The 12,947-nt window shown below is 41.8% G+C and overlaps 1 protein-coding gene across 13 annotated transcripts in view; it reads right to left on the reverse strand.

The window, feature by feature from the left end:
- Positions 1–12,947, reverse strand: part of ANK3 (ankyrin 3) — a 676,704-nt gene that overhangs the window by 88,209 nt on the left and 575,548 nt on the right. For all 13 annotated transcript variants that reach the window (XM_089897519.1, XM_089897518.1, XM_089897520.1 and 10 more), the window contains one exon: positions 10,444–10,546. In XM_089897519.1, coding sequence (XP_089753645.1) covers positions 10,444–10,546 — 103 coding nt within the window. The remainder of the gene's footprint in view (positions 1–10,443; positions 10,547–12,947) is intronic.

Genomic DNA, 12,947 nt, shown 5'->3' on the forward strand with positions numbered 1-12,947 from the left:
TCAAGATGCTGTGACACGTCATTGTGCCTGGTACCATGGTACCAGGAGAAGCTCTTCTTCTGTTTGGTTACTGAACCAATAGACATTTAAAATGATAAAAAGGTCACTACGTGTGATGATGGTTAAAAAAGATGAACTAGAGATGGCTCTTAAACTTCCCACAGCAAGTAGGGGTGCTCCCAGGGCTTCATGGAAAAGACTGGCTTTAGACCTGAGGCACAGACTTGGATGTGAAAACTGCCTTTGCCATTTGTGAATAGAGAGCACTTCTTTCCCACTTCTAAGTTTTCCATTTTAGAAAGGCAACTCAATTGTGTCACTGTGGGCCTCGCCCTGTCCCTTAATGTTCAGGAAATGTGATTTCTTTATCTAAGTGGTAGATTTGGGAAAGCTGGGAAGGCTCCTCTCAGATCCAATTTTCACTCTCATGGGCCTGAGCTTGGTCACAGAGGGCAGACATCCCCCTTCTGCTCCCCTAAACAGACCTCCGTGAGGGGGCTGCCTGCCCTGGGTCACTGATGCTGGCCACTGGGTAGGGGGTCTGCTCACTTCAGGGGTTCAGTTACCAAGCCCACTTGGCTCAGACACTCAGCCAGCCCTCATCCTGGCCTCCATCAGGAATAAAGGAGGTATTTTGCCTTTGACTGTTCTTTTTCTTTATTTATTAAAAGCCCCCTTGGAGATGCCCCAACATTACTTACTGCTTTTATGATCCTTAGAATGTCTCTTAACTTTTCTCAGTCTCAGTTTCCTCATTTTCAAATTGATGATTGGTTGATAGGAAGATTAAATGAGAACGTACACCAGAAATCTGGCACCAAGGCCAGGGCTGGCAGGCTGTGGTCGCTTCTACTTTTCAAAGGATTTTCAAAGGACATATGTATGATCGCTTCTACTTTTCTTTTTTTTTTTTTCAGTTGCTCCTACTTTTCAAAGGACTTTTATTTATGTGAGCTCATTTGTTAAAATCTGATAATTTGTGGAGAAAGCAGAGCAAAAACAAACATATTCCAGGGCCAGCACTGGTCCTTTACAGTTATATACACAGGATGCCTATATGAAATCAACACAGCCCATTCGGTTAGAAGGACGCACCTTCCAAATGCCTAAGTCTTATTTATTGACTCAAAAACATTTAAATTTCTATGTTAACAGCAATACTGCAACCTACTCTGTCAACTCAATGTCAGGGACTATCCTAGGCCTTTACATTACTTTGTTCTTTGACTCCTCAGGACGGAGTGGCCTTGGGAGATAACATACCATTTTACAAATGAGGAAACTGAAGTTCAGAGACAGACTTGAAACATTTGACAACACACAGTGAATACCCGGTGCTGCGTGGCTTTAGTAGAACACTACGTGAAGGAAAAGTTCACACTGGCTTAAGAAGACCTTTTACTCCCAAGTCAAAAATGATTATGAATAAGCACATCATTTTTCAGCTTGGAAGTGATATCAAGGATACTATTAAAATCAAAATGCACATTACTCAATAGAGTCCAACGCCTGACTAATGATGATATCACTGTCTCCGAGAGGTTCATACTTTCCCAAAATAGTTTCTCACTAGCCCTGTTCAACAGAGAAAAGAGGAGAGCAAGTACACACTGGCCTCACCAATGAGGACACACCCAAATGCCCAGGACTGGAAATAAATGTCCAGGCACAGAAGAAAAGAGGTAGAAGGCAAGAAAGTACTTGCAAGGAAAAGAAAAAGAAATCCAGTTCATTCCAGTATCAGCTAATTCTCCAGGCTGCTGACTGTCAACCTCCAGTGCTGGATGACACCGGTTAAGGTCCTTGTCTGTCCGCTTGGCTACCCCTGGCAGAAGGTGGTCCTGCGGATGAACTGGTGGTCTTGATATTGCTAATGTTACCGGCCCCAGGTAAAACTCACAGCAACAGGTCCCACGGAGAATGAAGTGCATCTAATCTGAAAAACTGTAAACACGATCTAGTTGGGAAAGAGCTGGATGATGTAACCAGACTGGGAGCCCAGGAGAGCAAAGGCTTCTCAAAGTCAATACCCAGCACTCGGTGGCTTTAGTAGTTATCCTTGTCAAGGATAACTTGAGCCTGTGGCCACACGTCGGACAGGGCCAGGGCAGGGGGACCCATGTGGGTGTCAGATCCCCTAGACAGAGAACAGATGATGGGGTTTGAGGTGGGCTGCATCACTTCATAGCCCAGTGACTGGAAGGTCAAAAAACCTCACTGAAAAAAACCTCATTTCTGCATGTGACTAATGGGTGGATAATGTTAACTGCCCCAACTCACCATGAGAATGGAATGACCCAAGTAATATGAAAGTGCTATGAAAATTCTAAATCGCTCTGCAAACAGAATCACAGATAATAATAATAATCTTGGTGCTCCCAGATGTTTTATAATTGAATTTATTTCTTAAATTTTATATAACACTGTGGCCCCCTATATAGCTTTTTAGGATGGTGTATGTTTGATCAGAGTATAGGGAGTAGCCTGCTGGATTAACAAATAACAGTGGTCTTTTGGCCGAGACAAAATACTTGTCTAAACGCTGACGCTTCCAGCTGAATATGCTTCCCTCAGGCTGCCATACTTTGCTTATGAGAGTGGTACTGCAGCCTAGCGCAGCAGAATGGGTTCAAGCAGCCATCAGACCTAAGTTTTATTCTCAGCTGTACCAGCAAATGTCACCTAATGTGACAATGGACAAGTAAAACACTCAGTCCCAGGCTCTTTTGTCTGTGAAGTGGTACTGGTAATACCTAGTCCGTAAGGTGGCTGAAAGCACAGAGTGAGATGATCCGTTTAAGAAAATGTAGGGCAGGTGCTGCCCTGAGTATTATAATTATCATGATCTATGGCAGATACTGAGTGAAATGGCAAACTGCTGCTGAACTAGACAGCAGGTCTGTCTGGACATCCACCACAACTATCTGGAAATATTCTTTTAAGAAACGGATTCCATCTTAAAAGAGAAAAAAGTCTAATTCATAGTAACAGAGAATAGAATGGTGGTTACCATAGGCTGGGGGGTGGAGGAAAAGAGGAGATACGGATCAAAGGGGACAAACTTTCAGTTATAAGATGAAGAAATTCTGGAAACCTGATGCACGGCACGGTGACTGCAATGAATAAAAATGTATTATATACTTGAAATTTGCTAAGGGAGTAGATCTCAAGTGTTCTCGCTACACCCCCAAAAATGGTAATTATGGGAGGTGACTGATGTGTTAGTTAGCTTGACCGTGGACATAATTTCACAATGAAGACATATTTCAAAACATCATGTGTACCTTAAATTCCATAAAAGAAAACCTCATTCAAGTAGCAAAATAAAATACAAATTAAGAGCTTACTAAAGCAGGTCTTTTTTTCCCCTAAAGTATTTCTTTTCTTGAAATCAACTCTTATAACCCCCAAGACTTATTTGAGACCAGAATACAAACCAAAATGAAGTTGCGTTCTGGAGATCTCCAAATCGGATTGATTTCAAGATAATTTAGCTACTAACTTCAACAAGAGAAGGTGAGTCAAGGTCAGCATAGAAGCTGAGAGCGTTAACACGTCAGCATCCGGCTCAAGACATCCACACGAACTGTACTACCTTAAGTTACAACGCAAAGCTCTCTGCGTTTAAAAAAAAAAAAAAAAAAAATCTGTAATCTTGATGGCCAATCTGTGAGAGGTGTTGAGTGGATCACCTAAGTAATGCTGGCAAAGCACCTTGAAGAGGAAAAAGCAGGATATTAAATATCACTAGTCAAAGGTGCTTATCTTCCAAGCGACTATCTCTAGAAAATCTTTAATCCCAGGCTGGTGACCTTCTGCCACCATGCACATTTCTGAGAGCCCTTTAGAAATTAGCTTCAAGGAAAGAAATAGGAAAGTTAAATCTGCCGATGGAGGGGGAAGGGGGCGGGCAGGGGTGGAACGGGGTTGGCAGGGACAGGAGGAAGGATTATTAGCATAACCAGCCTGTTGGGTTGTTCATTCCTCTCCTTTTCTATTACTGAGGTCATGGGAAAGGGCGGGTCTTGAAAAAATAAACATGAATTTCTCCCAAAGAACTCTCCAATTTGCACATTCCTTGCTAATATACCAAGTATTCGTACACAGCACAATATGTAACTAAATATACATGAGATCATCCTTAGCCTGCCAAAAGACCAAGTCCAACCCAAAGGATCTGGAATCCTAGACTGGGAGATAAATGCGAAGAGTTAGGGGGTGGTAACAGTTAGGGGTAACAGCTGCTTGAGGTACAGGGACGCTATCAAGAGGCCTCCACTACTGGCTCCAGAATGATCTCCACTATTGCCCAACAGCCAGTGCAACTGTTTACACACTAGTTTAGTTACATCTTCCAAACTAGTCACCATTGGAAGCCCCGCGACTAGTCCCCTTAGGCACAAACCACGTGGGCGAATCTGTTCCGAAAAGGGAAGTCTGAAAGATGAAAGCAACCTAACGAGAGAGGGACAGGGCCCCACAGCTGCCCCGTTTTCTCTCTTTTTGTAGACACATGGCATGTATGTCAACAGAACTGAAAGGCAATGGAAGATCCTCATTCCTTAGTGATCAACTGGTAAAGAATGCCTTTCTGGATATTTTTGCTGGGAAACACCCAGGTTGCTAGCTATTAAATCACAGCTCATTTTTTTAAATACATTATTTTTCTTTATTCTTTTTTTTTTTTTTTTGAGCTGTGCCACACAGCTTGTGGGATCTTAGTTCCCTGACCAGGGATCAAACCCGGGAGCCCAGCAGTGGAAGCATGGAGTTCTAACCACTGGACAGCCAGGGAGTTCCCTCATTTTCTTTGTATTTAGGTAAAATTAGATTTATTCCTAGAGAGGAAGCATAAACTAACAGAATCTCAAGGTTGAACTGTACTTTGAGATTCTAGAAGACTTTCTACATTGCCCTTGATAGGTGGTTGTTCAGGCCAGGTTTGACCACCACCAAGAACAAGCACATTAGTGAGGACAGAAGCCCAAATTAAACTGGCTTAGGACACCCCAGGGGTGGGGGCAGGTTGAGATTAATGTACTGGCTTATACAGTGGGGAAGTCTGGGGGGTGCAACTTCAGGCATGGCTGCATCCAGCCGCAGCTCAAAAGATGGTAGGAATGCTTCGTCTTCATGCTCCATCCCCAGGAGCTTTGGGTTTACATCACCTTTACAGCTTAGCAACCCCGAAGGCTAGACAAAATCTCATTAGGCTGGCTGAGATTTTATATCTCACCTCAACGTAATCACTATAACCCAGGACAAGGAATCCTCTGAATGGCCAGGTTTGAGGCCCATCCTTGGGGAAGAGGTGAGGGAGGGATTCAGCCCCTTCTAAACTACACTAACTGAGAAAAGAGTAGGTGTAGGGGTTTGAGCATCAGATCCTGTCACTGCCACCTAAAGAAGGTGGGATGGGTGTCTGCAGGTGAAAACCCATGTCCCTAAGTGATTTCCGCTCTTCTTCCATCTTTGAATAACTGCCAGAAATGATACTGAATTAAATGTTTCTGCCCACAGTACACATCCCAATGACTTGTGGGGTCACTCAAGGGAAGTGTAATTAACTGGGTAGCCTGCACAGTATCTTTAGAGCCCTAGTACACCTTCTACTTCATATCTATGTAAAGGCCAACTATTTCCACTCCTTTAAAGATGGCTTCTATGCCATAATTTTTAGTATAATAATTTTCTCCGTAATTTTCATAACTTGCTGCTGAATATAAGCTGTAACTGTTGTCAGTTCCTTTTAAAGCACATTCAATAAGAACTTAGAAACAAGCATAATGAAGAACATGTGTCTAAATATAATCTTTCATGCTAAAAAAAGGGATACAGAGGATGGCACCGCCCCATGGTAAGAATACTAACAAGCCTGAGATCCTGGAGGGCAGAGTGTGAAGTTCTCCGCTGGCTCCCTTCTCACACTGAATGATGCACATAGAGAGTGGAGTGGTGTGAAAATATACATGTATAACTGAGTCACGCTGCTGCACAGAAGACATTAACACAACGTTGTAAAGCAACTATACTTCAATAAAATTTTTTTTAAAAAGGAGGCAAAAAGGAGGCAACCTAGAGCCATATGGCCAGTGATTACCTGCCACTTACCAGCTGTGTCCCCTGGGGTGAGTTACTTCAGCTGTCTGTACCTCAGTTTCTTCATCTTTTTAATGGAGCAGAGAAATGATCTCATAGGGGTTTTTGTGCAACGTAAATGAGTTCATTCTAAACTATTCAGTACTAATTCCAAAACACTTAGAATAGTGCCTGGCACATAGTAGGAGCTGTTTTCAGCACCATCACCACAAGCATCACCACCTTATCTCCCGATGCCATGGCATCTAATGAACAGTCCTCCATTTATGTCATGGGGACTGGGTGACCTGGATCATAACACGGCAATTACAAGAGCCATACCAGACAGTTGCTTTTAATAGTTAGGTCAGAAGAAATGAAAGAACCTGTCTATTATACTCATCCTCGACAACCAGGCTTCACTTGAGAGTAAACCCTGTTCTTTATTACCTCCTCTTGGGAAAGGAATGTTTCTTAGAGCAACAGATGTTACTCTAAGACATCCGGACACACACAAATCTCAGCTTATAAAACAAATACGTTAGAGGTTGACTGACCAATATACAAAAAGAACCCAGCCACAGTTGCTTTCAGGCAGTGGTTCCTAACTAAAGGTGCATCCCACTATCACCTGTGGAATTTTGAACAACACATGTGCCCAAGAACCCAGCCAGGGAGACTCCAATTCGGTACACATCTTAATCTCCAAAGAGCCACTTGGTGATTCCAATGTGTGCCCTCAACTAAGAACTCTGACTAGGAATCAGGGGCTTTCAACTCTGGGTGCATTTAAAAATTGCATGACAAGGCCCCCAGGGCCCCGGAATGAGGAACTGAACAATCATGACCTTAAAGGTTCTCCGGGTGATTCTTGGGAGCAATTGGGGCTGAGTGTTACTGCCTTAAATAATAAAACCTTCTGACAAATGCAAGACATGATTTATCTACATACACATTTTCAGAAGCATATTTACGGGTGATTCTTGATTACAAGGTAAAGGGAAGGTAAAGGGAAGCAGAGTTCATGGATAATCCAATATCACAGTACAAACATGTCAACTCTTAATATCCATGGGGGAATTAAGTAGTTTACAAACTAATCATGACTAAGGCCCAGCAAGGAATGGGGATGGGCTTCCTTCTCTCAGCCTTACTCCCCAGCTCTGGCCTCCACACCCCTGGCCTCCACACCGGCCTTCAAACCAGCACAGGTTCTTAGGAACATGGGGGTGGCAGGCCTAACCACCCTGGACCTCAACTGTACTTTAACTGTGGTTAATGTGCAAACGGATTAATCTGCAGCAGAATAATAAAGAGGCAACTATGCTTTGTATGGGTGAACTCTACCCTTGTTAAAAAGAACACAAAACTCACGCTAAGTTAATTTTTATTCATTTTTCACCTTTTCTTGTCAAAGCAACTTTAACTGGGCAATGACAAGGCAGTTTTAAATCGGGCAGTAAGTCATATATCATTGCTAAATTTAGGAATTCTAAATATTTCAGATTTCTTGCATGCTTTCGGACAAAATCAATACTGTGGACAAACTCCATTTTGAAATTTATCCATGCAGATTTTGAGACATGATAGACATCAACTAATAATTTTTTGTCACTTAATTCTAACCTAAAGTGTTTAAATGCACTTCTGAAGTAAATGCTTCTCATGAGTCATGCCCAGTGTAACTAGACTCTTCCCTCTTAAAGCCTCTCTTTTGAGGAATTAGCCTTTTCTCTCTCTTCTATGATAAATGAGATATGGGATGAAATAAGTTAATACACCTCTTTCAGAATTTGTTTTCCCCTTTCCTCCAAGTTTTAATTTTAATTTAATTTAATTGAATACAAAATTAAAAAGTTGAAAAAGCTGTATATGGAATATTCATATACACTCAGCCTAGATTCAACAATTAACATTTGGCCATATTTGATTTTTTTCTCTCACTCCATGCATACACTTTTGGCTGAACCATCTGAAAATAAATAGCTGACAAAGATTACTTCATTCCTGAAAAATTCAGCATGCATACCCCTGGAAGAGAGATATTCCCTGTATACCTTCAATACTATTATCACTGTTCGGAAAATGAACAATAATTTCCTAACAGTATAGCTTGTACATTTTCAAATGCCCCCCAACTGTCCCTAAAATGTCTTTATGATATTCATATCTTTTTTTCCAAGTCTCCAGTGAATTTATCATGGAGTCATGTGATGTGCTCATTAAACGTGCTCGTTCCATGAGAAATGCCTGTCAGACCACGGATTCTCTGTGGCCATTAAAGAAAGCAGCTTCCTGCTTCTGCAGTTATCAACTTAAGATTTATCTGTAAAGCTTTCAAGGTGTCCTAAGCTCTCCTTTCTTCTGACTGGCCTACAGAGGGTTTGTGATGTCCACAGAGGTATTTTTGAAATTGGAGCAGGAACAAACTATACAAAAGAACATCAGCTTTACCTCAAACGTTCTCTCTAGCCTTCATTTCTTTCCACGAATGCTTCATTCTGAGTGAATGTTGCCCCGCCATTCTACCTGAGTAAGTAGGTCTCGGCAGTAGCTGACAGGTCACGGTGTGAGAACACTCAGAAGCCTGTTTGTAACCTTGTAGCATCGCAAGCATTTATATTTTACTTTAAGGTTGATGTGCAGAAATTGAGAGGCTGTGTAACTATGGTGGTAAACGTGGTGGAGATGGTGGTGCAGGTGATGGTGGCAGTGGAGGTGAGGTCACGGTGATAATGGTGGTGGCGGCCTCCATTTCAGGCCCTTGCCCCCCAAACAAGTATATATTCAGAAATATAAACCATAATTAGGGTCAACTGACAATTTGCTACTCCATTACAATAATAGCAAAATGTTCAAGGAATCTCCTTTTACTTGCAAGTTTGTAAGTTTTGTGGGGTTCCCTTAGAGCACAGAAAATTTCACGTATTTCTACACTTTTAAGTGTTAGCAATACATCCACTAACATTTCATTTCAGTTGGGAACATAAGGAGGTCAGGATTACCCAACTAGGATAATGACCACAGCCAACTAAGCAGAGCGTTCTTCAGAAAATCTCAACCAATACCTGGGCAACACTTTACACCCAAGAACTTAGCTTCATCATTTGAGATAAGTGCTTACTCTGGTGCTAACGCCCATTTAAACCATGGCATGTACCTATAATCATTCTACAGAGGGTGTTTTTTTGACCAAACACTGAAGAGTCACTGCAGTCAGCTCTGTAAGACCTGCTTGCTAAGAATGTTCCAGAGAGTATAAAGCATTAACATACGTATTGTAGGTCCTTATGAAGTACAACGTACATCTGTGTGTCTGGAAGTCGGCATCTCCAGACAGATGGGAACCCTCAAGGTGTGACGACCCGCGGCTTAACCTCTAACTTGGTGATGATAAGTGTTCATCACTTATTCATCTGCCCCAATTTACCTTCATTATGTAGTGAATCAATAAGTCCAGCATCATTTCACCAATTACATTGTTTAAATATTACAGGCCACCTTCAAAATTAGTTTTATGGTCCAGTTTCATCCATCACCAGCTCCTGACTGTGCATATTTAACAGCAGGTATTGTGTGAATCTAGAATAATGACCCATCCTGAGCCTCTACGCAGCAGGGCTCTGTTACTGAGTCTTCCTGTAATAAACCAGTATCTATTCAACCACAGCTAACGGAAAGAAGAAATTGCATAAACACCAAATGAACCTAGCAGAGGTTCTAGTAGAAAGCAAAATGCTGGCACACCTTGAGAAGGCCCATCCCAGGCAGCTTTGAAGCTAAGGGACCAAAAACATGACCAAACTAATCTTTAACTTGCTAAAAACAATTTCAGCAAATTCCAACATGCATACATAGTCTGTTGAGCAAAACCTAACCTTCATGTGGATAATGTCAGCGACTTTAGCTACCAATTATTATTACCTCTCTTTTATTTACTTATTTATTTTATTTATTTATTTTTGGTCTCGCTACACGGCTTGTGGGATCTTAGTTCCCTCGCCAGGGGTTGAACCTGGGCCCTCAGCAGTGAGAGTGCGGAGTCCTAACCACTGGACCCCCAGGGAATTCCCTTAACCGTCTCTTTTAAAAACTCCAAGATTTGGCCAAGAAATGAGAAAGGTACCCATGCCTTTCCTAGAACTTTTCTAAGTTCCTCTTTGTGGGATGAGATTGATATGCAGAAGAGAGGGATATTTCGATTTATGGTACAATTGATTTTTTCTTTAACTGGCAGTACAGGAAGACTTACAAATGCAAAACCAAACATGCAGAAACAGAGTTTTTGTCATGCGACAAAGAACGTGATTCCATCATACAAATGAAAGTTTAACGACGGAAGAAGATTTGACAAAGAACGCATACCTGCTCTTTGGACGGCACCAGGAGTTCTTCAATCGTCATGCTGTCCCGCGCGAAGGAGCTTCTGTTCAAGGTGTAAGACCTATCCGAACTGAAGGAGCGGAGGCTGTTGTAGTTACAGTTAACCATTCAAGAGTGGGAGATGACGATGAGATGGATAAAAGAACGTTAATGCATGCAACTTTAAGAACAGGCAAGATGGCCAAAAACATCAACCAAAGTCGTTCTTGAAAAGACATCAAAAATAAAATCCCTTAGACTTTAGGACATTTCTTAAGCTTAGACAACCTCACGATCAGGTTTTGTTTAAAATTAGGCGAGTTGGTGTTCAATCTTTGAGAAGGTGAAATGTGTGAAAACTTGGATATTTCACTATGACAGTCAAACCAACATGACTCCAGATGACTGCAGATAATTTGATAACTAGAGAGATTTTTCTTGGTTAAGACCTTCTTTTAGAGTCTCCTCCCTTTCTGGTCCATATCTGTCTATCTTGCACTACTGAATGGAATTATGGTGCTGTAAATGTGTCTGTTAATAAGGCTTTGGGAACGAGATGTGGATTTAACCTATCGACAGCTCTGGTTTATAGTGGCTTCTCATGGAAAACATGAAGAGGGAAGGAGGGTTATGAATACACCTTACATTATTTTCATTGCCATCTTTCTGGCCTGGAAAAATTCAAATTCCATGTATGGTTATCTTGTCTTTCCTTACGGTATGCTTTTTTTCTTTGCTTCTTCTCTTCTCCTTTCTAGCCTCTCTCAAATCCTCTACACAGCCTTTGAATTTCCCAGAATGCATGACTCCTGACGTCCTGAGGTGCCCCTCACCACCTTGACCTCTAAACTAAATACCAAGAGGGCTTGGGGGATGGGCAAAATGGGTGAAGGTGGTCAAAATGTATAAACTTCCAGTTATAAAATGTGAATACCTCACATTTAGTTACTTGCTTATTTTCATTTTCTCAAATCACATTTTATTTTATATGACTTCCAGTTATAAGTGCTGAGGATTTAATGTACAGCGTGCTGACCATCATTTATAATACTGTCTTGTATGTTTGAAAGTTGCTAAGAGAGATTTTTCTTTTTTGGCCGTGCCATGCAGCATGTGGGATCTTAGTTCCCCGACCAGGGATTGAACCCGTGGCCCCTGCAGTGGAAGTGCAGAGTCTCAACCATGGTACCGCCAGGGAATTCCCGAGAGTAAATCTTAAAAGTTCTCATCATAATAAAAAAAAAAAAGTGTAATTATGAATGGTGATGAATGTTAACTAGACTTACTGTGATAACAGTTTTGCAATATATATATATATTGAATCATTATGTTATATACCTGAAACTAACATAATGTTATATGTCAATTATATCTCAATTAAAAAAAAAAGAGACCAATAGAGTCAGGGATGCTGGTAACCCTGCATATATCCACAAAGGGCACACAGGCAGGCTGGAATGGCAGCTCATCTGAGCCTTGGCGGAACCCCTGTGATCCTTCAGGAACAAAGAGGATGGAGGCTGGTGAGCTGCTCCGAGGCCATCTTCCACTCACCTCCCTACCAGGTAGGCTGTCGTGAGGTAGCTTTTCACTGCCTCCCATTTTGAAAGAGGTCTGAGGCTTCCTGCCATGCCCTCCTTGGAAGAGAGTGGTCTGGAATTGGCTCCTTAGCAATGGGGCAGCCCACAGCTAGCGTGGTAGACATACAGCCCCTTTGGTTTTGGTGTCATCCTTTCTGGTGTGGAAGACAAGGGCCACAGGAAGTTGGCCCCGCCTAGGAAGTAATCAACTGTCTGAATTTAAACGTGGCTGCTCGAATCTTCACCAGCCGAATCTGGCAGACTTTGGCCTGGCCGTGCCTTTGTCTGTGCTTGACAGGGGAAAGAGCAAAGGAGAGGTAACTAAGGAATGATTCTGTGCTTGCACAAAATGATTTCTTCCCCCACTGCCTACATTAAAGGCATATATGGATATATTTTAGAGACACCAAAGAGTATCCAAAAGTGGGGATTTTTATATCAAGATACAGAGGCCCCCAAATGACAGACATAATTCTAAGTGTCTACACAAATGGCTAGGTACATGCTTCTAGGATGAGAGCCTTACTTTCTCCAAAATAACCATCATTCTACAGAGTCATTATTTGATGTATTCAGCAAATACTTACTAAGTGACTATTATGAGAGGGACACAATATCAGAAAATGGATATAGAAGCAAAAAAAAAAGAGCATTATCCCTGCATAGAGCTTACTCAGTAAGCCACGTGACTCTGAGCTCTTGCACCTTTGGGCCTCCAGTGCCCAATCATATATGACCCATCACTCTTTTTTTTTTTCCTATTTTTGTTGCAAACTTTTGTTACTCCTGTTTCTAGCCCCATCCCTTCTCTCAGACGCAATATAAGCTTCCTAAAAGCAGGAATTCTCTTTCTACTTTCTAACTCAACACCATCCAACAGAACTTTCTTTTCCAACAGGATGATGGACACGTACTCAATCTGCTCTG

Source organism: Delphinapterus leucas, chromosome 16, assembly GCF_059928025.1.
Source record: "Delphinapterus leucas isolate spDelLeu-1000000601 "Yukka" chromosome 16, BTC_Dleu_Yukka2, whole genome shotgun sequence".
Lineage (NCBI taxonomy): Eukaryota > Metazoa > Chordata > Mammalia > Artiodactyla > Monodontidae > Delphinapterus > Delphinapterus leucas.